This window comes from Notothenia coriiceps, unplaced genomic scaffold (assembly GCF_000735185.1).
Source record: "Notothenia coriiceps isolate Sejong01 unplaced genomic scaffold, NC01 NC01_scaffold00009460, whole genome shotgun sequence".
Lineage (NCBI taxonomy): Eukaryota > Metazoa > Chordata > Actinopteri > Perciformes > Nototheniidae > Notothenia > Notothenia coriiceps.
This window is the reverse complement of record NW_011342161.1, coordinates 118,495-145,719: the sequence shown is the minus strand read 5'-3', so window position 1 is coordinate 145,719 and position 27,225 is coordinate 118,495. Positions and strand designations below refer to the sequence as shown.

At 39.7% G+C, this 27,225-nt stretch overlaps 1 protein-coding gene across 1 annotated transcript in view; it reads left to right on the top strand.

Moving 5' to 3' along the window:
- esamb (endothelial cell adhesion molecule b) overlaps positions 1-27,225 on the top strand; it is a 41,255-nt gene that overhangs the window by 9,998 nt on the left and 4,032 nt on the right. The window contains 4 exon segments of the mRNA XM_010770963.1: positions 20,913-20,940; positions 20,942-21,089; positions 22,216-22,417; positions 24,796-24,951. Of these exon segments, the coding sequence (XP_010769265.1) occupies positions 20,913-20,940; positions 20,942-21,089; positions 22,216-22,417; positions 24,796-24,951 (534 nt within the window).

The following is a 27,225-nucleotide window of genomic DNA, read 5'->3' as shown; positions in this document are numbered from 1 at the left end:
GATGGAGATTTACTAACCTGACTCAGATGGTTTGTTTCACCAAACCATCGAGGAAAGCTCCATTGGAAGCCATTTGGAAAAGTATTTCAAAAATACTTGGCAGGTGATTGGATCAATCTGTGTATCACCTACTATCATGGGCCATTTCGGATTGGTTAACAATGACAGGTACATGTGGAGCACAGCACTTCTGATTGGTGTGGATGACTGACACACAACAAGTAAAACAAAATTATAATTGCATCTTTTAAAATCGCGATTTCGATTTAAAATCGATTAATCATTCAGCCCTAGTATTGATGGAAACTTCAGTCGATTGAAGCAATCAATTCCGCAAGCTGCTTTCTTTCCTTCGTTCTCCTCTCGCAGAGCCAGGCGAGGATACATTGGTGCTCAAGTGGCCAACCAGAGAGCTGACCAATCAGCCCCCTGTCGCTGCTACTATTGGTTAAACTCTGTGAGAGACGGGGGAATTGCATCAGTGTAATGAAAACTACCAATGTTTTATTTTGTTAGAAAAATATCACTCAACACCGGTTTGAGAATCAATAGTCGGGTACTAATTTTTGCAAGAAGGAGCAGAGTTAACTCGCATACAGGAATATGGTTCAACTCACACACGTGAGGTTTGCTGCTCCAAGGAACAGGAAATCACATCAAGCTTATATAGTGCAGTCCCACTCATAGTCGTACGTCAGTGAACACAACAAATAACGTCAGGGTGGTCACTTTTGGCCAGTATCATTCAAATAAAGTGGGACTTCGAAAAATAGAATGTATAGTTAAGAAAAGGTTGCCATTCAATGAGTACAATACCACTAGTCCAACATCGCCGTGTATAGCCACCCAAGCTGTAGCGTTTACTTTGTCGGCCATACATGGTTTCACGGAGAATGACAATAACCTTCTCTTGTGTTCAACAGCCCTCTCATCCTTGCTGGTCTTGGTTGTCTCTTACAGTTCATCTTGTGGACCCCTAAGTCGGTCTCCAGCAGACTTCTGTGAGCAAAAACTGCCCACGCTGAAATGCAGCAGAATGATTGCTTTTCTATTTGCATTGCTTTCTGGGTCAATGGCACACACTGAGAATTGTAATACTTCAATCGAGTACATTTACCATCCACACTGATTAGACATCCACATAAAAGGTGGCAAATTAGATTTTTCAGACATTTTCTAAGCCCTGCTTTCAATGTAATTGAACAAAACATCACTTTTAATCAATCTGATTATGTACCCCTGTTTTCACAGTCTTATGATTTTGTTTTTTTTAGACCTTAGTTGTTGTGAGTGGTATCCTGTTTATTGTATGATTAGCTCATAATTTAGGGATTTCTGATGGTACGGTGTGAAATATGGAACTATAGATATAAGCCTCAATATTGTTGTAAATATAGATTGCATGCTTGTCGTTCTAACAGTTGATATAAAAAAGGCCTGCAGACGAGAGAAGATAAGAGTGAAACATTTTTAACACCCTCTGTTTAAAAATGAGTGTCACATCTAAAATATTGACCTACAACAAAGCAGAGGTTAAACGCAGCTTTAAAGTGCTTTTAAAGAATAAAGTTGCTACAAATAACTACTGAGATATATTATTATTCATCGCTAAGGCAAAACATAGCTCTTTATGCCATTACATTTACCAATGCTTCATTTTTATGTAGCAAGTCAGTTGATGATTAATTATTGATTCAGCCCAAAACGTAGCATTTAAGACCTCATTATTCCTGTTCTCCTAACTGTCCTTCTTTTTGTGTAATTAGTTGGTTTCAAAGTCTGGACATATATTGTGCTGGAGATTTCTGTAAAATCCTTGAGTGGAGATGACTGTGGTGCATTAATATCTGCTAATCAGAGAATTCATATTTCCTCACTGATTTCAAATGAGATAATTACTGTAACTGCTGAGTCACAGACAGCATGAATCTGCAATGGTAAAGGATGTAAAGCTTAATTGCAATACTAGAGGTGATTCTATTTTCACACTTCTATCACTTTGTCTGTCATTGCTTTGGTGCCCACCAGTTTCCTGCCTTTTGTTCTTACTAACATGGCAAACACATGGTGACCTTCCTTCAACCACAAGAAAACACGTTTATCTTATATACCTCATTCACACCAACGCAACTCCGGTTCAAGCTCCGTGCTAGAGCTTTTCAGGTTCAGAACCGGTTCTTCGGTTTAGCTCCGGCTCTTTTCACACTGCCCAGAGTCCGACTGGTGCTGCGTCATGCGTAACCGTTTGCGTGCCTGCTTCATAAAGCCAAACCGCGCGGAAACCCCTCACAGCTGACAACAACAACAATGGCCGATTGTGCTCCAGCTTACTCTGTACCTCTTCGGAAGACCAGATTCCCAGTAGGTAGCTGGTCTCTTCAGTGGACCACTGCTGCTTGTTAAGTTTCTCCATCGTTGTGTATTGTGTATTATCGTTTGTTGTTGTTCAGGAGTTGATCCCGCCCCTGCACCTGCCCCCGCCTCAACGTAAGTGTGACGTATGTGGTGCTTTTGCTCTGGCCGGACAATTTTTTGGTGCTCGAAACGAACCGGATTCCGGAGCTAAGAGGCTGCTCCGCTGCGGTGTGAACAGGAAAACCCGGTGCTTTTCAAGCTCCAGCTCCGAACCGGCCCTGAAACACCGTTGATGTGAATGAGGTAACAGAGAGCAGTGTATGGTTTTGTTCATTTAGAGTGAGAAACCTGATGCAGTTGTTGTATAATCTGAATAGAAGACTGTCCATTTAAAAAATTATATTAAGAGATAATATTAATATTTGTTCTTTACACATACGTTTTTAAAATGTATACATAACAATTAATGCTTTTACCCAGTTTCAGGCATGTGTTTCCTGAGAGAGTCGGTTGTGGTTTTGGAACAGCAGCAGTTTAACAACACTCGGGCTTAATTGGTTTAGCTGAAGGCCGAGACAATGGTTTGTGCCCTCAGGATCCTGCCTCTCTTCCCAGAAGACTGTTTTCTTTGAAATGGCTTTAAAACAAAGGTTAGATGGGCAATTTCCACCAGGTTAGTGTTTTCTGGCACAAAGCCAGAGTCGGGTGGCCGCTTTATGTTTCACATCTAAAGGCCCTGACACACCAACCCGATTTTGGGAGTCAGAGGCAGTCGGGCATTCGCGGCGCCCTACTCAGCTTGGTGTGTCCCGCACCGTCGTCTCCTTGCGGCAAATTTTCACACCTCCCGCGGCCAATTCAACAAGGGTAAACAGTTGGCCAAAGAAAGTCGGCCAAAGAAAGTCAGCCAAAGAAAGTCGGCCAAAGAAATCCCTCTGATTGGCTGTTCAGCTTAGCGAATCAGTGCATGAGAAGCGAAGCGGAAGTGAGGGACCAAAACAAATGATTAAGAAGGCGCACACAGAAAGAGCTACTGTCTACCACTGTTCATTTACCTATTGTGAGCATCACATGGAAATGTACATTTTGCAAGAAGTGGCCATTATTCAGATGGGTGTTTCTGTCTGCCCCTCTATTCTTTCTCCCATTGCCCTCCATAATCTGCATAGAAATATTTTAATGTTGTAGCTGTTCAAGATGGTCATTTTAAAATGTGTTAAAAATATACTGTTAGTAGTTAAACCAATAATAATGTACGGCTGCAACTGACAGTTATGTAGGCACATTTTTTTTTTTTTATTAACGCTGTGTGATTAAAAGAATAAACACAAATAGCAGGATAGGCAATACAAAACTTTATTTCGTACCTTGATACTACAGCCATTGATAACACAGCATTAGACATATTTGGCAAACTCTTTTTTTTATTGTATTACACACTATTTTTATCGTATTGTATTTTTGTCGATTGTTTACATTGTACAGTTCTTTAGACATATTTGCTATATCTTATCCCACTGAAAAGGCACTGCACCGACACCGTTAAAATATTGGCATAGTTCATCCCTGTGCTGCTTGGCTCAAGCTGGAATATTGGTGCCGTGTGGCAGGGTGGCCTGCCGTAGTTCAGGGTCTTGTCTCCATCTTCCTGGGACAGCTCTCGACACAGGTTCGGGAAAGCCCCCTGAGCTTCTCGCTGTAGTATCCATGTTTTCACCCATTTAGTGCGGTTTCTCCTGATTTTTCGCTTCCGCTTCTTAATCTCTGCAGCCGCAAGCAACACTCCAATTGCTGATAACGCCAGTACCGTACGATACATGTTTTCGATCGACGAGAGAGAGTGAAAATGGAACCCAGACGCTATTTGTTGTTTGTTTATATCACGCAGTCTGTTCTTCTTCTCTCGGTGTATAACGCAGTCTGTCTTCCGGTTGTTGCCTCTTTTGAATGACAAATACACAGCTGTCTGCTGGTATATATATATATATATATTTTTTGGTAAGGACAGTTATTGCCACTCGTCGACTGAAGTCTTTGCGGTGTGTTCCTAGGCGTAGCCGACGTAGCGGACGTAAAAGTCAGGACGCCTTCGGTACGCGTTTTTTGGTGTCAGTTTGGTGTGTCAGGGCCTTAAAGGGACAACAAAGTGTTGGTTGTCAGTCAAATATAATTTACTTGAGAATTAATGGGTTGTTTGCATGCTGTGCAGGGACTGAAATCATTTTGTTTTTTTACTGGGAGATGAAGTTTCTTTGTACTTTTTGATTCCTCTTTAAATTAACTATTAGTAGAAACTTTATATACTAGTCGTTCCAAAAGTTTCTTTCCATTTACGCTCATCATGCTTTTGTGTACAGATAAAGATAGGTAACCTAAGCTGAAATGGAAATCTAAAATAATAGTTATACAATAAAACAATCTCATGAATTCTTATATCCTTCACATTCATTTCAATAACTTTCTAACTTAAAAGCAGAAATAAATTATACATTATGTATTCCAATGAAAATAAAGCCACACCTACAACTTTTATGTAAAAAATATAAAGCTGTCAATTTGAAAAAAAACAATCGATTTATACAGAAATGTATTGATTTGTGTTTGCAGAGCAATAATTATACAGGGGAACGCTGTGATTTAATACAGTACAGATTGTTTTCCTCTTCTTTAGTCACAGACTCACCGCTCTTCTTATACCAGGTTTGTCTCTGTTCTATATTGCGATAGTCTCCGGACTCAAAGGACAGTGGTCATGATGTGTTGTTGTGTGCGACTTCTTTATATTCTGTCTTCCTTCCTGCCAAAGCCAGCTTGGGCTGATAATGAGATTAGAGTGCAGAGAGGCAGCTCAGCCACCTGACCTAAGAAACAGTATTCGGTTATCTGCGAGGCTGCTGCAGAACAACATGACAGAGGAAACGAGTTTCAGAGCGAAGAGTGGGTGTGAGGCTGCTGAGGTGAAAGGGCGGCATGCGCCATTTAGTCTCAGCACGAATGTGCCTGTAAATTCCCTGTGTGCCTCGCTCTAATTGCCTCTGCAGAAAACACTCATGATGATATTAATCCTCACAGCACACAAATGCACATAACATAAGATGCACAAATTAAAGTGTTTTTTCGCACAAAAAGCATTTGTTTACCTGTCCATCCATAATCACCTCCTCTACCACAAACCCAACTTTCGTAGCCATCAGTGGACTCATCCATCCAAGCGAATCAATGCTCTGTTGAACTGTGGCCGACTTATTGGCTTAACCCCTTATTACCAACTGTCCGCACGGATCTTGACAGAAACCGAGATTCAACGCGTTTTTTGGAGCATCAGCCACACTCGGCAGCATTAAAACACTGGGATCATTGAGCCTCTGGGGTTTAGACTATGACTCTGTCATGTTTCATTAAAAAAGCTTATCATTCATGAGTTTAAAAAAAAAAAAATAACAACTCAGGATTAATAAGACAAGATAATACCCCAAATAGCCCCAAGATGTTGCTGCACTTCATTATGTTATGTCTTCGGTCCGGTTTGTTTGTGAGCAGGATTATGGAATAACTACTGGACCAACTCTCCGAAAATGTGGTTTAAGGTTTAAAGAGCTAATTAAATTACAAATCAAGTGGCAGATACATTAGTTATTTTTTTGGGCCTTGCCAGAGGTCCCTAGTTCATGCTTTTGGTTAATGTGATGATTTGCAGTTTTCTTTTTGTTTGTAAACTGAATATCATAATTTGGACAAAATAAAAAAGACCAATTTCAACATCATCAGGGCTCAAGAAAATATAAGACTTTTTTAAAAGACATAATAATAAATTAATTGAAGGAGAAAATAATTAGCCAATGAATTGATATGGAAATGATCATTAGTTTAAGATCATTACCTTCCACCAGTATTTCATACTCTGTGGTACTTACATGTTAAAAGTTTGATTCTCATCTGTACTGTAAATGCTAAATCAGATTTTCTCTTTCGTTTAACGATAATCAAACTGAAGTACACTAATTTCCTGCATTTCTCCGATTAAGTCTTGAGCATAAACCTAAAGTCATTAAGACACCAGCTTTTTTTCTTAATGTGGAGAAAAGTAAAGTAGCTCAAGAGGATTGCAGAAAATAAATCTCTTTCTTAAGTCTCAGGGGAGCAACTGTTCTCCCTCTAAACACTGAAGGGAGCACTTTTACAAAAGCACGGTTTATAATGCATTCGCAGGCAGACCCTCGAGAGGCCTTAATAACCTCTCCTGCTTAATCCATCATGTCGGGGGGAGGCAACGAATCCTTTTTACACTTTGATATAATCCATGTTGACTACAATCCTTTCACCTCTCCTGCGTTACAGCTGCTTAATGGTGTTGACAGCAAATTAACTTGTTTTCTCTGTGTGTCATGTCTATAAATCTTTAACTGTGTGTACATATGTATATCAGGGATCATTTATATTTAACTTCTTGGAAAAAGAATGTGAGAAAGATTAGAGTCTATACAAACAAATTATAGGGACCATCACGTTGCAACAATTCATCTTGATTGCATGTTTAGGAATCCATTTGGTGTTTATTGGGAATCTGTCAGTGGTTGTAAAAGAAAAATCAAGTTAATCGCGCAATCGGCCTCTTTCTCACTCTCTGCTAATCGCTCTGTCAGACCAATCTGCTCTTCAGTCTGCTGTCAATTTAAAGGAAATGTTTTTTTTTTACATCTTTACTTATTTGTTTTGCTTTAGATATAATCCGTGAGCCATGAGCTGTGAGAACACTGAATTGTTTGTCTGCACAGGATATCCAGCTCGCAGTTTTACCTTAAGATGAGGTGCAATCGGTCAGTGCTATACAGTATCTTTACTCATGACTAAAGTAAAGAAAGTAATTCATAGGAAAGGTCAATTTTCATCCACTTTAAGTCGTGTTTGCTCGATTAGATATAGCTTGCTATAGTTGATCTGTCAGAAAGACAGTTTGAGATTTAATTCAGGAGATGCAATGGAAGATGAAATTTGATTAACATAATATACACACTTTTTGGTTATGAATCCCCTGATCTAAGGCACCTCCTTGTAATTGAAGCCTAACCTTTACCTAAATCAGGAATCTGTTTGCAAAATCAAAAAGGGCTGCCTCTGTTCATGTAGACCTTTTTCACAATTGTACTTTTACTTTAACAACTAAGGTGGTAAATAAAATATGATCATAACTAACAAGAATGATGGGCAAAGGCATAAATCCAGCAGTCAAAATAGCAACATGCTCTTAGTTTAAACATGCTGAAATGGAAACAATAGACCTCAGGCAGCGTTTGGCCACTCGTTGAATTTACGGACCGTCCTTCAACCACAAGCCTCCAGTTTAAGCCACCATGTCTGCAAACATCCTTCAACAGGACACTGAATCTTTACCAGCTGAGGGTTGTTCTCCTGTTACTGACCCTGCACTTAGACCTTGCTGTGAAAAGAAAATTTCCCCACAGGGATCAATAAAGTGTCACATTAGCACGGTAATGCACAGCAGGGAAGTAGAGCAAGAGCGAAATTACCTGTACAAATCACTGCGCCACATTAATCATGTCTGTGATTTGCGAGCGTGCCAAACAGAAGACTTCAAGCTACTTGGCTCAGCGGTAAAATGTCACACATGAACACTGCTGGGTGCTACAGAACTGCTGCACTGTGTAACCGCTGCTTGGACCTGCAGGGCTAATGGACCAACTCATTTTATACATATGTTGTAATACATACACTTAATGTTAGTTTAAACAAACCATCGCTCTTAGAGCCTCCTACGACATCTTCAGCTGCAAAATTAGATTTTTGTGGCTGCCAAGACTAAACATTTCAGGGATAAACTAATAATATCTGTTCATGTCACATCTTCAATATGTAAGCATGCAGCTGCAGTTTTCAATACTGTACAGTGTGTAGCTTATTGTGGTGAAGTAGATCCACAGTCATTTGGGGGAAAGGAAAGGTTACTGTTAAACGGGTCAGATTTAAGAAGACTATTTCAGATGAAAGTTACTGTGGATAGTCCAAAGTTTTTCTACAAAAAACAATACTTTAAAAAAAAAAAGAAGAAACATCCCCACAGTGGGGACTTGAGATGGATTCCATGTACCTGGGATATTTTGTCTCGATTTCTGTTTAGATTTCAGATAATATTTAATTCATATATTTGAGCTCCATTGCACCTGCATTGTATCAATGGCACATTTTAGAGCAGATGTTTTGTGAGGTAAACCCAAACTATTGCTGGATATCATTAGGGTAAAGGCTACTTTACTACCTTAGACTGATTCAGTCAAAACATAAAATAATTTAAAATCTCCAGCAGTATCATAATATTATGTAATTTAGTGTCATGAATCTCTCAGTCAAAATAGACTTCCTGGATTATATTTCATTTTCTCACCGACGGATTTGGGTGCACTGACCCCTTTAACATGTTGGAGGAGAACGAGCAGCAGGATGTGATCTGGGCTCAGGTGGAGCTACATCGGCTACGTTTTTCTTCTGCTCCTTTTATTGGCTCGGAGCTACAGCTCTCACCTTTTGGCCAGTGGCCCTTCAGCTGCACTGTAGGTGGACATGCTGGTTTCAGATGTGTAGATATTATATTCAGGGGAGATGGGGGCCAGCCGGTCTCTACTGACCATCTTGGCCCTGACTCTCCTGTGTGTCAGGATTTTTGGTGCAGGGTTCGTGAGGTTCTACCGACTTCCCAGTACAAAAGAAGGCAACACTATCACCATTAACCATTTGAGAGCGATACATCATAGCATTTTTTTTACTTTTAAAAGGTTTTAGGCTGTTTTCTCTCTAAAGATGTAACATACCCTGAAGGCTCCTTTTTTCTGAGCTATTATGATATGTGCTGGCTACCATGTTCTAAATGTTTAAATGGCATGCTATAATTAGGATTTTTTTAAATATAGATTTTGCCTATGTAATGGTTCTTGCACCAGGGGATGTGAAATATTAATCACCTCATTTCAATGCTTAAAGTAAAGATGTAGGTTCCGGTGAGTATGTCGCTCACTTTAAATTGAAACACCATCTGAGGCATCGTAGTGAACTTCTAAAGGGCATTTATTACAAAAAATAGATTTTTTTAAATGCTGTGTTTTTCTTTTCTGAACTTAAAGTGGACCTATCATGCTACATTTGAATAATATATTGTAGGGCCATACCTATATAAGGTATATGTATATGTTTTATTTTTCAAAATACCAAACAGATCATGCATTTTATCCATTCCTCATTTCGCTCAATTTAACACTGCCTTTCGTGCTCGGATTCAGTGAGAACAGCACCATCTGGTGGCCTGAAATATGTACTACAGCGTCTCCAGCGCTTTCGAACGGCAATGTCCGTGGCTGTCTCCTCCTGATTGGTGGAGTTGGCCCAATAGCCGTAGCGCCACCGTCATGACGTCAGAAAAGTGTTCAAATCTGGATCAGTCTGTATCAGATCCGTTGCAGCCCCTTTTTAAGAGATTTGGGTATGGAGGAAAAGAGAGAGGGTTGTGTTGTCTGACTCTTGGTGAGTTCCCTGACACACCGTAGACACATATTCATGTATAAAAGACGTACAAAGGTGCATTTTGCATGATAGGTCACCTTTAAATTGAATGCAGATTCTTTAACTCAAATGTTTCTTTAGACAGATTAATTTTTTCTTTATGTAAACTGTTTGGAGATTGGAAATTATGTGAATAAAGTAAGTTTGGCTAAGGAAAATAAAATAGTCAGAGCTCTTTCAAGTCCACAATTGAAGTATAATTATATGGGACATGAAACAGATTCATTAATCATACAGTTTTACTTTGGTTCTGATGATATAACTTTTATAAGAAACTTGAACCCATCAAATGTATTAACAATGGATCCGATGACTGTGTGTAATCTTTAAAGCTTTGCTTTAGTGACAAACCCACAGAATCATTGCCCGACTCCTTCACAGCTTTATTGCCTTTCAACCCACTGTTTGGTTCCCACAACTTAAAGGTCCCATTTCATGGCCATTTCCACTGATCATAATTCCATTGTTGAGGTCTACTAGAATAGATTTATATTGTGCAATTTTGTCCATTTGGTTCCGGGTGACGCATGACATCATGAGTTACCCGGAAGAATCAATGGACAGTGACGTATCTCCAACGAGGCGTTTTGGGGAGGTATTTTCTGTGTTAGAGTTTTACTCGCTACAGTGTGTACTTTGAGGGTTTTGACTCTGCAGACCGTTCACATGCATAAAAACCTTCATAACACACAAGGGGACGTGTAATAACCGGAAAAGCATGACGCTCTCATCTGCCATTTTCAGCTGCAGAATGGAAGCTGTTCAATCAGAAAATCAAATTTAAGTTAAAAATGTTTGGGTACATTTTCTGAAACAGTAAAATAGCACATGTAGGTTTGGCTAAATGTTTTCCCCAGCAAAACAAAAGCTCAATCAATTAAAAAGACCCCGGATGAACATATTGATTAGCTACCTCAAAGTCAGTTATATGGATTGGATTTCACTTTATAAAATCTATACCTTGGCTGTGGGAGTAGCTCTGCCTGTGGAAACCAATGATATTGTCTGCTTTGATTTTTACACGGGGGGCACATGGACCAAGACTTAACCTCTGAGTGTCTGGTGAAAGCTAAATTCAGACTTCATTAAATCAAAAGTTCAACGATATTGGAAATACGTTTATTTTTGTTCTGTTGGATGAGCCGATTTGAAACCAGTGTCATATACTGTATGTACTGTATGGTGAATAGAAAGCTACAGCCATAGATGGTTAGCATAGCTTAGCATTAAGACTTATTAAAACAGCTAGCCTAGCTCCATAAAAGTAAATCTGCCTAAAAATGTTTGTATGGTTTAATTTATGACAACCAAAGATTAAAAACGACATTATATATTGGGTCATACTGTATGCTGGGCCATTTATTTTTTGTCTTTTAAGATCATGTATTATATTTAAGGTTAGTTAGAAAGGGTTTTATAGGGACTCCAACAAAGAGCAGAGACAAGTGACAACACATCTATGAATATAATACTTTCTACATTTCCAAATATCTTTCTTGGTACTGTCCTTTTTAAAGTCCAGTTCTAGGTATTTCCCCCTGTTTCCAGTCTTTTCAAAACATAAGAGAGCGAACTTTTTCACTCTCCAGATGTTGATGATGATGCTAAACCACCGTCCCCTACACTTCTCCCATGATGAACTTGAGAAGCATTTGAGTGTCTGATATTGTATACAGATTATAAGCCTCCTCTCTGATGAGAGCTCAGTGGAAATCTGAAATCAGATCACTCAGCTTCTTAATTACAGTCTCTCTGCATTGAGCCCTCCCTGGCTCCCACCGGCGGTGAAGTGGCGATGCAGTCGGGCCCTCAGCCGCCAAGCTTGACCCTGGACACGTGCCGCGGCGGCCATATCGGCCCTCACTCTGTCACTCTGTCAGCACTGCTCGCCTCGTGCGTGGTAACACATGACAGATCTGGGAGATAAAACAGCTAACACTCGCCCCTGCTGCCACACTAATGGTTTATAAATATCTTCTTCAAAGACCCAAGTGAGGGGTGGCAGAGTTGTTATGGGCTCTGTTATGGCGCAACACTGCAGACCCATTTAAGCTCTCAGTTTGCCTTTCATTCCCTGCCACCAGGACCCAAGAGTGGGTTGGAAAATGAGGGGAGGGTGTAAGGAAGGGGCATTGTGGGACTTGTGATGGACAGCTGGGATGAAAAGGCCACTGGCATCCAGCAGTTTGAGTCAGACTGACCAACACAACCCTATCAGCTACATGTGGTGAGAGGCTGGTGAGACATTTACAGATGTAAACCTTTCATCCAACGTACGGAGATTGTGGCGTGGTGGACTAGTACGTTGGTGTTCGGATCTGGGGAGCACAGGTTCAAACCCCACTGCAGTCAGCATGTCGTTGTGTCCCTGGGCAAGACACTTCACCCCAAATTGCTCCTGTGGTGATTGCCCACAGTATTGAGTACGTAAGTTGCTTTGGATAAAAGCGTCTAACATGTAATGTAATGTACGTGGTCCACAACATTGCTCCACAATAAGAGCCCTAGTTCTCCCATAAACACCTTCTGTATACCCCGTGTGTACGTGTGGTATTTGGATGTGATCAAAGCCCCCCCGCGCCCTCCTTCCTTGGCTGACTTTATAAAGCTGTTCCTCCATTTCCTATTTCTCTGGTAGCTCAGAGGGCATTGCGGTTAAATGTGTTGGATGTCAGAGCTCTAAGAAGACATGTAAGGCATTCGTCATAAACACAAGCACGCATGCTCTGACGCTTTTACTACATAATCATGCACGAAGGAAAACATTGTAACGTGAGAGCAAACGGCAAGTGTGTGAAAAGGTTCAAAAGGTCATGGAACTTTAGTTGGCTCGTAAGACCAGAGGGAAAGCAAAAGATGACATGCATACACACAATTATGCAGTGGATACATTTGCTTTGTTTTTCAGAGATTAAGTGATCAGTAAATGTCCTATTATTGTTCGAGCTTGGCACGGTAGTAATCGTATTTGGATGATTTAATGTTCAGGAAATTAAGGTTATTAATAGTTTCTGCAATGAGAAATGCCTCAATCCTTTATAGTTCTCCGGAGTCTCATCCTTCCACTTTAGTGTTGCAGACAAGATCTAAGTGTCTGGCTGTGAGGAAATTAATAATATTTTTGGATTTTATTTCATTGTTTTCCATGGTTTGGCTTGTGTGGATTTCTTTCAATTATATTTGCTTTTACCCAAGGGTCTGCTCAGGTCTTTTATGTATTGAAGGGCAAGTGTAATAAGGCTTTGTTTTTAAGTGGCTGATTAGTTATGATAATAACCTCCTTTCAAAATGTGGATTGGGGTAGCAACTCGGAAGCCATCTGAAGTACGATAGCATCATTTTGTTGGTGATAATTGGGCTCATATGTCAAGTACATTGAAGGCTGCAAGAGCTTTGATAGGTCCCATTTCTCTTATTTTACAAGTGTGTGTTACTGTGCTATTTTCTTTTAATGAAAACTTTGATTGTCAATAAAAAAATGTCATGACTAAGACAACACGATTATAACACCAATGTCAATAATCACCAACTTTGTCGGTGTCATCAAGCAATAATATTGACAAAATATCAAGTGTAAAATAAAGAATCTATCAACATTATGTTTGTTGACAGTAAAATAAATATTATAGATTAACGTTTTTGTTTTTTCAATGCACTGTTTTTTGTTCTGTGCTGCTTGTGACAAAGAAGACATTCTCTGAGTATGTGGCTGTGTTTAAAAAGACGCCTGCTGAACCATGCATTATATGACAATCTCTTTCTATTCACTCACAATGGTATTTATACTCAGATTGCCCTTTTAGATTTGCATTACAATTAAGTATTTCTTTGGTGCTGGACTGCAAGACCACACAAACAACGCAACAATACATAACATACTGTACATACAGATACAATGATGCAAACACTTATAGTAACCCATTGGCAGTAATAAAACAATATTTCTTAACAAAGGAAAGGGCAAAGGAAGTCTTTTGTCTGTTTTTACCCTTTAAAAACATTGCGGAAAGACTGACAGATGACACACAAATTAACCCCAAACACAAAGTATAGTAATTCTTCCACTCAGTTCAGTGAAATAATTTCAATGTTGTCGAAAGTGGGCTTGTACATCTGCGGAGTTCTCGAAGTGGAGATATTGCAAACAACGAATACTAATTAGTTAGTTGTGTTTTTTTTTTCATGTGCCTTAATATTAAGTGTGCGTGGAAGAGTCGAAGGGACTGAGGTGAGAACCAGAGGGATGTTGTGGGAGTTTGGAGCCATGTGCGCGGGGAGAATCAATTTAAACACAATCAAAAGTTAAGAGGGATTAAAGCTACTTTGATGAGATAGCACACTCAAAATTGTTTAAAATAGCTGCAGAGATTAAACTAATGTAATCCAATTTAAAGGAGCCTTTCCTAATATTTATTATTAAAGCACCATCTGTTCGAAGCCTGTAGGGTCAGTACAAAAGGCAGTTTTACACCAACAAAGCTATTTTGTTGTCCTACATTCCTCTCTTTGCTGTCTGTCAATAAGTCAGGGAATAACCCCCTTTTTTTTGGCTCAGTCCTAATCTTTGTTCATGTTTGTCCTCATTTGCCATCAACTAATCTTTAACAATGTGCAATTCTGTTCCTCGCTTGTCAATTGCCTTTTATAAAAGTAAAACTGAAGGTCATCCAAATTTCGTCAAGAATAATGAACGATTATAATGAGGGAAAAATAATCTGACGCTTACATAATTTATTATTATGTTGTCTGTTCTTGCATGGCTAGGCGTTTAAGGGTTCATTTTAAGACTTTGTTATCACTGCTCTGACACAGATTTCCACTCAGCACAGACAAAACATGCTGTACAGATAACAAAACAACCCTGAATTAATAATGTAGCACAAAGTTGGACTAAACCGCATTTTATTCCATGAGAATAAAGAGATTTTTCCGTCATTTCTACCCTGTTGATAACAAGGTACATCTTTCTAAAATATTTCTGATTCAAGTTGGCCATTGCAGCAAGTGAGTCATTGCACAGAACTGCTTAATGCCAGTATTGGATTTACAGATATGCATGCTGATATTAACAATTAATTCCATTGACTAATGGAAATAATTGACTATCATTTTATTATTTTTAATGGTTTTGTCCTTATGTTAATCGAGCACAATTTACATTGTGCCTTTTTACAACACTTATTAATCCTGATTAACTTTCAGGTTTATATTTATATTTTGTGCCTCTTCTGTGGCATGCTTTTATGTTTAAAAAGTTATTTATTTGTCTCACATCCTGTGCTGCAGCACCTCTTTTCACCCTCTGTCTGAAACCAGAGCCCAGTCTGCTCTGATTGGTTAGCTGGCCAGCTCTGTTGTCTTCCATCAACCGCCACTTAGACTGTCAAATACAATGTGTTGGAGCGCTAATCGATCGAAGCACAAGAGTTATATATTGATGTCTCTATGTTATGGAAGTAAAAAACGAAGGCAAATGGAGGCGTTTCAGGCAGGATTTTAGACTTTTTAGAACATTCACATACACCAATACCTATATAACACACTCCAGGAAAGGGAAAACACGAAAAACATAATAGGGCTTCTTTAAGTCCAATCCCATAGTACCAATGCATGTGTTCACAAAATATCATTTTGTGGTCTGGCAAGGCTTCATCACATTATAGACTCACACACTTCACCTTTAATGTAGCATAGGGTAAAGGATGAGGCATTGTTGTGCAATTAAAAGTCTTAACAATTTGTTTCTAGTTATGTCTTTCTCTTTAATTTCCTTCCAAATAAAGGAGATCAGTTGTAAAAAAAAGAGGTTAAGCGATCTAGTGAAGGCAGCCAACTCAAGGCAGCTACTCCACCCCCATGGAGAACTCTACTCACTGCAGCATATATGCAACACACTTTTTTAATCATGACAATTTACTTAGGCCTTCAGTACTGTGTGCACACCTGCTGCTGCATGCCTGTTGCTACACAGCTCACCTGAAAGCTATGCTGATACTGGCACTTGTGTAGCTGCTGCTGATTCTGTCCAAATAGTATTTAAAAGCACCCCCATCCCGCCCCCCCCCGCCGAGCTTGAATTGAAGAGAATTTGACCTATTTCAAGAGATGATGGGTGATTGACATGTTAATAAAAAACAAATCTGAAATAAATGTATAAAGAGGTATTACTTCAACGTTGTTTACATCACCACTTGGAATCTGAAAAATCATGTCCAGGACCTTTGACCTTCAAACCATGTTGCTGCTTCAGATTATCAGGACATATTTTTAAGGTGGAAGGGCCACCCCGTTCAATCGACGTCTAGAGGTGTAGATGGAGGGTAAATCTGAGCCTGAGCTAAAGCTTTAGCAGTGGAGAGGGACTCACATGGGAGAAAGACATGGGTGGAAGCAGAGATTACTGGGGAGATAGAGTGGGGCTGGTTAAAGAGGATCAGTTAATCTTCACACAGGCATCTCCGTGGCTCCCTGAGGGCTTTGGGAGAGGAACTGACTTTTTATCCTTCATTTGATCATAACATCACAGCAGAATTAGGTTGCCTTGTTAGACATGCAAATCCCATGTATTTCAGTAACAAACTGAATACCTGTTCATCCATACGTACACACAGTTTACCTATATCGCTTATTATTACTTGTCATTTATGTATTTGTTGAGTCTAACATTCAGAGATTTTAGTGAAATCAAGATTTCCTCTGTGGTTTTTTCTACAATCAGAGGATCTCTTTTATACTGTGCGTGTGCTGCCCTCTATGGATGAGTCATGGTCCCACAACATAGTCACATTTAATCTGTTAATTGTGCCCCTGCTCAGACATGCATGACGGGGCGGACTCTTCTTTGATTAGTATCTGCAGGTTTGCATTCAGGCGTCCCTGCCTTTTTAATTGCTGTTGACTCCGCCAATGTCTCAGTCAAAATGCCCTGCAGAGTAAGAAAACAAAAACAAAAAAACACAGTTTATTCTAAAGGGAAGAATCCAATTAGCAGATATAAAGCGTGGCTAGGCTGAACGATTGCCCTTAGCCAAATGTAATTAGGACAAAGTTTACTGAGACTTCATAGTATCATTATTTCATCCCCTTTATTGGCAGCTTTTCATTTTTTTCTTTTAGGACTTAGATTGACATCATACCCATATCCTCATCTTGAACCCCCTCTATCTGTATGTTTCTGCAGCCAAACACACACACACATCCCAGATGGAGACAGCCTTGGATTAGGGAAGATTTTCCTTCATTTAATAAACAATTCAATGGCACAGTTTTGAGGATAAACCCGCTCTAAGAAGCAGAAGCATAGTCTGGAGTGCGGAGACTACAGGGCATTATCCTACTTCATCATGGGATATCGTTCAGAATTAGTCTTCATCGATTGCTGCGTTTACATGAAGGAGTCTCATCTAACAACAGAGAACCTGATCCCTTCTGATTGTGTCTCCAGCCCACCATATATATATATATTAATCTACGTGTAAACGCACTTAACGGTATTATACAGGAGAGAGATTTCATTTCGATTTTGGCTTTAACTCAGACACAGCCTTTTTCTCAGTGTTCTTACAATATTGTTACAGGGCACACATGTCGGTCACAGCTAACACAATGGCTGCTGAAAATGAAATCAGAGCAACAGGATTTATGGGGGGAAAAATAAGAGATGGGGCTGCTATACAGTCTGATCAAAAACAGGCTCATAGGTTGACATCTGTAGGAACGATGTTGATGATAAAGATATTAATCTACTGCACGCATGTCCAATAGATGGCTTTACTGCTCGACACTGACATGAGGTAATGCTGGATATGCAGACATGCTTTATGATTAGAGATTTGCGCATGTATGTTGCACAATACACATTATGTGTTGCTGATTAAAGCTATGGCCTGGATTCTTCTCTGTGTGGATATCCTACTGTATGATTATCAATGACGGTCCATCGCCATCCAGAAATAAGTCATACTGTATTAGCATGTGTAGCTATTGATGACATATACAGCTTCTAGCATAATAGTAAAATAAGAAGGTGTAAGTAAAGACTGATATGCAAACATTTGCTATTTATTAAAGACTTAAAGGTGGGGTATGTAATTTATTTCAGAAACACTTTTTGTTATATTCCATGGAATGCTCTTAACATCCCGATAGCAATGAATATATTAAATGCTTTGACAATAAATACATAAAGAAATGTCCTCTGTGGAAGCTGTGGTGCTGTAAAAAGCACGACCGGACCAATCACTTTAGCCGGGCGGCCTACCTGCCTGTCAGCCTTCCATCTCGTGCACAAACTTATCTCGTGCCCTCATTGGTCATGTGCGCGTTTGTGTGTGTTGGAGGATGGGCTCTGTAAGGAAGTCTGAAGGAAGGGGCAGATTTTTTTCGGTTGTGTACTTTCAAATTCTAGCGCACTCGAGCTGGTTTCTCCAAAATTACATACCCCACCTTTAAGAGTAGCATGAGCACTCTGTGTGAACAGTCATTAGTTATATATTTATTCATACATTTTCGGAGACCAACAACTTACTGTCGCAATTCAAAAAGGTGTTTTCTTGTTTCTGTTGTGCTATGTAAATGTTTGGTAGCCTACTTGGTTTGTCATCACCTTGATTTGTGCAATATAACAGAAATAGACTACAAATACGGTGTTTTTAGGCTCTGTGAACGTGTCGTTATTGCACAGTTAACTGTAACATCACTTTCGCTTGTGATGGAGTATATTTTGCGGGAAGATTAACTGCAATAAACTTTTAATATTAATAGAACTCAAGTCTATCATTCTGTATCTTCTGTATGATTTGTAAATGTAACTGTTGGTTACTTTTGAGCCATACACATGTTCCTGGCTCAAATGCTGGATGCCTCACAACATGTCGACCCCACAGACGTCACATGACACGAATGATTAAATATCAAGCAAAGTGATTTGCTAATTGTAATTCAGATAATGTAAATGCTGTTACAATGACGATGATGATGATATCACCAGAAGCCGTGGTTGGGGGTAGTGACCATGTGTTAGATCATATCCATGTCCAGCTGAGCTTTTTTGCTCACGTGAGGTGAGAGGATTGAGCCTGGGATTGTACGGGGATTAGTCAGCAGGATTTAGATTTAGAGATTCAGAATCTAAGGGACAGGAGTCTCACAGCTGCAGGGTCATTTAGTTCCAAGAAGGAATAAGAAAACAGTGCTGCAATTCTTTAAGTCAAAAAAGAAGTGTATGTTCATCTATCTGGCTTAATATCTCCCACACATGCACTTTTCTCTTAATCTGTTCGTCTGCCCCACCGGCACAGCCAATCACTTCGTTCTGCTGCCTCTGCACGCTTTCAGTCAGGAAAAGAAGGAAGGCGTGTCTGGCGGAGCAGATGTGGAGATTTCAGCTGCCTGTTTATGGATCACAACTCTCCCTCTCTCGGTGTATTCCCCTCTATCCAAACATCCACTCTGTCTATCATTGGAGCACACAAGGGACTTTTTTCATGGTTTTCTCTACCATAGAAGGATTTTATTGGAAAGAATTTTCTTTTTTTCTTATGACTTTTTTTTAAACCAAGCTTCAAACTGGAGACACTAGTAGACACCGACTGCTGGGATCAGGTGATCCAGCTTCAGCTGTCGGGTTCGGGTGACTGGGCACCCTGTGAGTTGGACATCATCATCCCTCTCTTTTTGCCCATCTATTGAAAACAATTGTTGTATTATTAGTTTTGTTGTACTTTTGTGCACAGGATTCTTTAAATCACATATAATGTTTGTTATCATTCTGATAATCCATGCACCTAAACTGCTCTTACTTTACATTTGGATTTTGGCTTTAGATTTTGAATTCCCCTTCCTCAAATGGATTCAGAAAATGAAAATTGATGCCTTGTGCTGAACTTGTGTCTGGAGAAACATTGTTGATAACTCGTTTTTTTTATGGGAAATTCCCTGTTTAATGCAGACCGGTAATGTGTTATGGAAAAGCAATATTGTAATTTTTAGTGGTTGAACTTTGTATAAAGTCATCATAGGAGTATTATAAGATACAGTACAACATGTGCAATGATGCCTATATGAAACCTGCTAATAAGTACTGTATCTCCTTATTAGTGAATTTCAACTTCTCAGAAGGATGCAGTTAAGAAACTTAAACTTCTAATGCATGGACATGCAGCTGGCAACAGTGTTGGGGAATCAGGAGGAGAATCATATAATATGATATTTACCTTTTCATTCTGAAGAAAATGTCTTCACTCTGCTTTTGTCTGATTCCATATGGGATAGGTTTGCCTTGTCTTCGTTCAGGTAGCTTGATGTACAGAATCTACAAGGAAAACACACACACACAAAGATGTAAAAGCAAGTTTGGGATTGAGTGAACCCGAGGTTGTTGCTGATTATAAAGGAGCCTAAAAGATTATATCTGCTGAGGTCACAGTTTTTTAATTGTTAAATCCCAGCAGCAAAGTTAGCTGGCTAAGTGATAAATATCTGCATGGTTATCAACATGTATTATGCAATTTGTAATGTGAAAAATCAAATAACTAATTGAATTAATTGTTTTCCCAGCAAAATAACCGAAAACATCCTGTCGTTCTAATTTCTCAACCGTGAGAATTTGTTGCCTTTCTCTGTTTTATATCATTTCAAACTTAATGTCTTTTTCGGACAAAACCAGATGTTTGAAAACATCAAATCAGGCTTTGGGAAATTGTTATAGGCCTTTTCTATCTTGCTATTTTCAGGGATTTTACACTGAGAAAATTATCATCAGATTATTTAATAATCCAAATAACGCTAGGCATGAAAAACAGGAAACAAAAAGGATGAAATAAAACAAACTATAAATATCACATAACACAAAGAAGCCTTTTTATTCATGGAATTGAAGCATGAAACAGGATGAAAATACTAAGATATTAACACCTATATCAGATTTGCTAGCTGCCCCAAATCATAAAAACAACATCATCTGCTGAGCCTCTGCTAAATGTCACAAGTGACAAAGTGTTTCCTTTGTTGTTGTTCCAGGTGACACCAAGGATGTGGAGATCCCCAGAAGAGACCTGGAGGTGGTCAGGGGCCAGATGGTGATGTTAGAGGCGTGGTACAGCCCCCTCTCAGACATCAACAAAAACTCTGTCGTGTGGCTCTTAGAGGGGAAAGAATCAAAGCCGGTGAGAAAGTCAAAATGCAATCCGAAATGATCTGACGTATAGTTGACCGTGCTCTGACCTCTCTTTGTGTATACAAAGTAGAACTTCTTAAAAAGGGATTACATTAAATTCAGTCTGATTGCCGATGCTCCTCCTCTTACAACTAGCTCACTACTACTACTACTCAATTGATATATATATACAAACCAAAATGTTGCGTTTGAAATATTCCAGCAATCTGTAGATATTTCATTTCTTTCTTTTTTCCAGCAAATTGCATTAGCTCTCTGGTTCCAGATTTTCCAATTTGTGAAATTTCAGATTTGTTCTGTTTCCTATACATTTATTTTTGAAATATTAACAGTTCAGATAAAACATGAAGACGTCAAACGTAATTACGTTTTTTGTTGATGTTATTATTATACAAATACAAAATGAATGTCTGGCATTGTCAGTACTTGGCTTCTGTGACCTCAGAATATTATGTAAGAGGAAAATTGCCTGTTTTGTACTGCATGGCATTTACATTATATGTTGGGAAATCCATCCAGTAATATGATCTATAGAGATTATAGAGATTAGGATTATTGCCAACACCACTGCGGATGTGAAGTGGAAGGAAAGATGGCCGTTATTACGAAAGGATGCCACTAATGACATTTTATCTCTACTTTTTTGCTGCACCTCCTATATATGGCACAAACCGCATTTCAAACTGCTCATAGCTGCACGTCCTCTGTGTGTATGTGACTGTGCACAATCTTTGCATGATTAATATAATCTAAACAGTGTCCGGTGCCTGCAAGATTATCTCTAACAGAAAATCTGCATAAAATGTGACACCAACCATCTGTACATGTCAGGATTATATTTATGAAGGACATTGATTTGTGTTATATAGTTAATCTGCACATATATATATATACTTTATAATATATATATATATATGGCCAGAGCTAATACATTGTAAAGTTTCCACCCCGATGACCAGAAATAAAAGTGACCATAGTAACTCATTTTCAAAAAAGGATTGTATTTCAGGAAAAAGTAGCAGACTCAGAAATGTATTCTAAGAATGTACAACGATTATTAATAACAGTGCAATAGTGCTATGCTTCAGTGTTGCTTTGTTTTTCTTCCGGTTAAGGTGATAACCTTTAGCTCAGGCGAGATAGGGCACGGTCAGAACGAGTTCACCAAGAGAGTGGGCTTCAGTGCGCACATGCCCTCCGCCAACCTCTCCATCTACATCAACAACACCCAGGAGACTGACTCCGGGTCCTACGCCTGCACTGTCATCATCCCTGGAAGTGCTGTCATTTTGGGAAAGGTGCGCCTTAATGTCAAAGGTAATGAACCGCAGCATCAAAGGAGAATATCAAAGGTTAGATTTAATCGCTCTGCCACACAGCTCACACATTTCCTCGGATTTGGAAATCAAATGCTGAACACGTTTTGAAGGATTTCAGATCTGACCGGTGTCTAATAAGTCCTATATTTATGTGACAGCACTGTCCAAATGGAAATCATCTGCAACTTGCCTCTGAGGTCATGATGTCATCCTCCAGCAGCAGATTGAAACAACAGGGATTAAAACATTTACTTAATGTATGCAATAAGGCTACTCCCTGTGAAATCTCCACTTTGTTGGCTGTGGATTAAAGCCTAACGTACAAGTTCAATATAAGGTCATTGTTACCGTATTCCTAGCTTGAGGAGGCGTGTGGCGCAGTGGATAGAGCCTTGGTGTTGGGATCAGGGGGTCACAGGTTCAAATCCCACTGCAGTCAGCATGTCGTTGTGTCCCTGGGCAAGACACTTCACCCCAAATTGCTCATGGGGATTACCCACAGTATTGAGTATGTACAGTGGGGCAAAAAAGTATTTAGTCAGCCACCAATTGTGCAAGTTCTCCCACTTAAAAAGATGAGAGAGGCCTGTAATTTTCATCCTAGGTATACCTCAACTATGAGAGACAAAATGAGAAAAAAAAATCCTGAAAATCACATTGTCTGATTTTTAAAGAATTTATTTGCAAATTATGGTGGAAAATAAGTATTTGGCCACCTACAAACAAACAAGATTTCTGGCTCTCACAGACCTGTAACTTCTTCTTTAAGAGCCTCCTCTGTCCTCCACTCGTTAACTGTTATTAATTAATGGCACCTGTTTGAACTCGTTATCAGTATAAAAGACACCTGTCCACAACCTCAAACAGTCACACTCCAAACTCCACTATGGCCAAGACCAACGAGCTTTCAAAGGACACCAGAAACAAAATTGTAGACCTGCACCAGGCTGGGAAGACTGAATCTGCAATAGGTAAGCAGCTTGGTGTGAAGAAATCAACTGTGGGAGCAATTATTAGAAAATGGAAGACATACAAGACCACTGNCCACCAGCTGCGGAAGAACTGAATCTGCCCGAAAAAAAAATAGGGAAGCAAGCTTTTTGGTGTGCAAGAAAGGTCACTGTGGGGAATTATTAGGGAAAATGGGAAGACATTACAAGGCCACTGATAATCTCCCTCGATCTGGGGCTCCACGCAAGATCTCACCCCGGTGCGGCGTCAAAGCTGATCACGAAGAACGTTTTGCAGCAAAATCCCAGAACCACACGGGAGGGACCTAGTCAATGACCTGGCAGAGAGCTGGGACCAACAGCTGACAAAGGCTACCATCAGTAACGACACTACCGGCCCGCCATGGGACTAGAATCCTGCGAGTGCCAGACGTGTCCCCCTGCTTAAGCCAGTACATGTCCAGGCCCGCTCGTGAGTGTTGCTTTAGAGAGCGCATTGTAAATGAATCCAGAGAGGTTTTGGCGAGACATGTCATAATGGTAGATGAAACCAAAATAGAACTTTTTGGCCTAAAAAACCTCAACTAGAGCTGTTTTGGAGGGAGAAAGGAATGCTGTATTTGTTTCCAATAAAAGTAATGTTAGCTTTACGTCCTACTGTGAAACATGGGGGTGGAAACATCATGCTTTGGGGCTGTTTTTCTGCAAAGGGACCAGGACGACTGATCCGTGTAAAGGAAAGAATGAATGGGGCCATGTATCGTGAGATTTTGAGTGACAACCTCCTTTCATCAGCAAGGGCATTGAAGATGAAACGTGGCTGGGTCTTTCAGCATGACAATGATCCCAAACACACCGCCCGGGCAACGAAGGAGTGGCTTCGTAAGAAGCATTTCAAGGTCCTGTAGTGACCTAGCCAGTCTCCAAATCTCAACCCCATAGAAAATCTTTGGAGGGAGTTGAAAGTCTGTGTTGCCCAGCGACAGCCCCAAAACATCACTGCTCTAGAGGAGATCTGCATGGAGGAATGGGCTAAAATACCAGCAACAGTGTGTGAAAACCTTGTGAAGACTTACAGAAAACGTTTGACCTCTGTCATTGCCAACAAAGGGTATATACAAAGTATTGAGATGAACTTTTGTTATTGACCAAATACTTATTTTCCACCATAATTTGCAAATAAAGTCTTTAAAAATCAGACAATGTGATTTTCTGGATTTTTTTTTTCTCATTCTGTCTCTCATAGTTGAGGTATACCTAGGATGAACATGACAGGCCTCTCTCATCTTTTTAAGTGGGAGAACTTGCACAACTGGTGGCTGACTAAATACTTTTTTGCCCCACTGTAAGTCGCTTTGGATAAAAGCGTCTAACAAGTGTAATGTAGTGTTAACCTCTTGCACTACATCTGTGTGTCTGTCTGCAGTCCCTCCTTCCCCCCCGCTGTGCACCCTGACGGGGAACCCAGTGATGAAGGGCAACGTGACTCTGAGCTGTCAGTCCAGTCAGGGAAAACCTGTCCCTCAGTACAAATGGACCAAAGCTGCACCCACGTCTGAGGTGTTTTTCTCCCCCATGCAGAGTGAGTATTCTCTCAGCACATAACAAGGATTTTAATGACTATTCTTTAACTGTCAGTTCATTTTAAAGAAAACACATTTACAAACTGTACTGTACCTCATGTAGAATCTTTTGACAGATAGTTTTATTTTGTTGCCGAATGCAGCTTTGAAAAAGGTAATTCAACAACTTTCTTATGGGTTCTATGATAGAAACACAAACATGTCTCACCTCAATCGCAATATTACCAGACTTTAACAGCAATTAAGCTAAACGAGTAAAAAGGAGAGGCTACCTTTTATTTTCGGTGAAGGATTTGGGGTTATATTTAGTTGAAGTACACAGGAACAGGAACACAGTTCATTTAAGCTAATATTTCATTTAGATTTTATTTGGAAAATGCTAGAGTTGAGCATTAAGCAATGATAAAATATTTGATGTCTATCAAGAAAAAGTATGAAGATACACATTTTTACCATCTATTTTTTGGTTAAAGAAAAGCTTTCACACAACTGAGACAAATCTTACACTCGCTTATCACGTCATATTTAGACTTGTAAAAAAATACCTGTACAGTACCTGTTATTTTGGAGGGAATACATTGTGTATAAATAAATATACTGTTTATGTGCTTGTGTCACACAGATGCAAAAAAAACAAACAAATCTGAATCTCCCTCCTGCTGCCCCTAACACCTTGCATGCAGCAGGTCACATACAGCATCATAAGTCCAGGTGCAGATTGCAGGATAACGCGTAGGTGCTAAAGATGTAACTAAGATCTTTCAATCGCACTATAACATGCAGCATGAATCCTCTTAACAGATGCGAGAGGAACATATTCCTCTCGCAGCTCTGTCCATGCAAGAATGAAAAATGCATTTGTGGATGTGTTTCCCGATGATGCTACAGAAAGAGCACCATCTGTTTCTGACTTAGGCTGATTGATTGAGTATTGACTTAACTGTTTTGATCGTCAGCCCTCATCTCTTTATAGAACAAAGGTCCTCAGACTGGAAAAATGAAAAACTACTCTGTCCGATTGTGCATAGACTAATGGTTTTGTAGATCAGCGTGCCGGCATCACATGTGTGTCCGCACCCTCTTACATCAACACAGAAACCCATCTTTGTATCTGGGCTGATGTATGCTCTCTCCATGACTCTTGAACTCTGCTATCACTGCTTATCTCTTACAGCAATCTCTTTCTCTCTCTCTCTGTCTGTGTTTTCTCTCTCTGCTGATCCTCCTCATTTCCTGTTAACCTTGGTGCCTAATCTAACAAGCCCCATGTCATTACTTGATCCATCCCTCTAAAAGGCATAAGTTGGATTTGGGACTGCAGTCCCGTCCCCTCCCCATCAGTTTGTACCATTCCCTCCCGACCTCTCATTGCTCACTCTCTCTTTCTGCCATCTTTCTTTCTGCAAAAAAACTAAAAAACACACAAAAAACAGAATGGAGAGCCTGTCCCCAGCCCATATTTGTCCTTGGGTTCATTGGTAAGGGTTATCACTCATACATTTTCCATTTATTTCCCGAGCTCCCATCCCAACTCCTCACCTGCAAACCGTGTCAACATGTCTCTCCTCAAATCCCAGCCCTTAAGCTGTAGGAGAAGCTTTAAAGTAAAACAAATCAACCCAGTTTGTATTTCTATTTACTTATTTGTAAAATAAGGGTTGAATTTGTTCTTTAAATCTTTGCAGTGTGTACAGTATGATGTTTAATATTTAGCTGTCATCCTGTTGCATTCATTGAGATTATTTACAATATGTTGTGAACATATCCCTGAGTCCAAAGTAGGAGGAAAATAATAAGATGATCTGTGAGAGAAAATATAAATTTCAAGGAGTGGTATGGCATTTTGAAAAATAGGATAATTTCTTGCTGAGGGTGAACTGAGTTGAGAATATCATGTCATGTTTGTACAGTAAATATGCAGCTAGCTTAATAAATAGCAGAGAGTAAATTACAATAATTGGTTGTGCATTAGCTTTATGATTTATTTAGATTTTTGTGTATGGTCTCTCACATCAATTGTGAACTAATCCTCTGCAGCTTGTCATGTGTAGTGGCCGGCTGTACTGTATGATGAGCCTCATTATACATTAATCACTTGTCATGTGTCGGGGCTTTGACAAATGCGTCCCGGTGACCTTGCAGTGACGGCTGTGCAATATGAGTAATGCCCCTGTCTTGATATGAGGCAGCACCTCTCAGATCTGCCGCTGGGATGTGATCCCGCTGCAGACTTGAACTCGATCCAAACTCCAGGTCAGCTGGTGTTCTGCTTA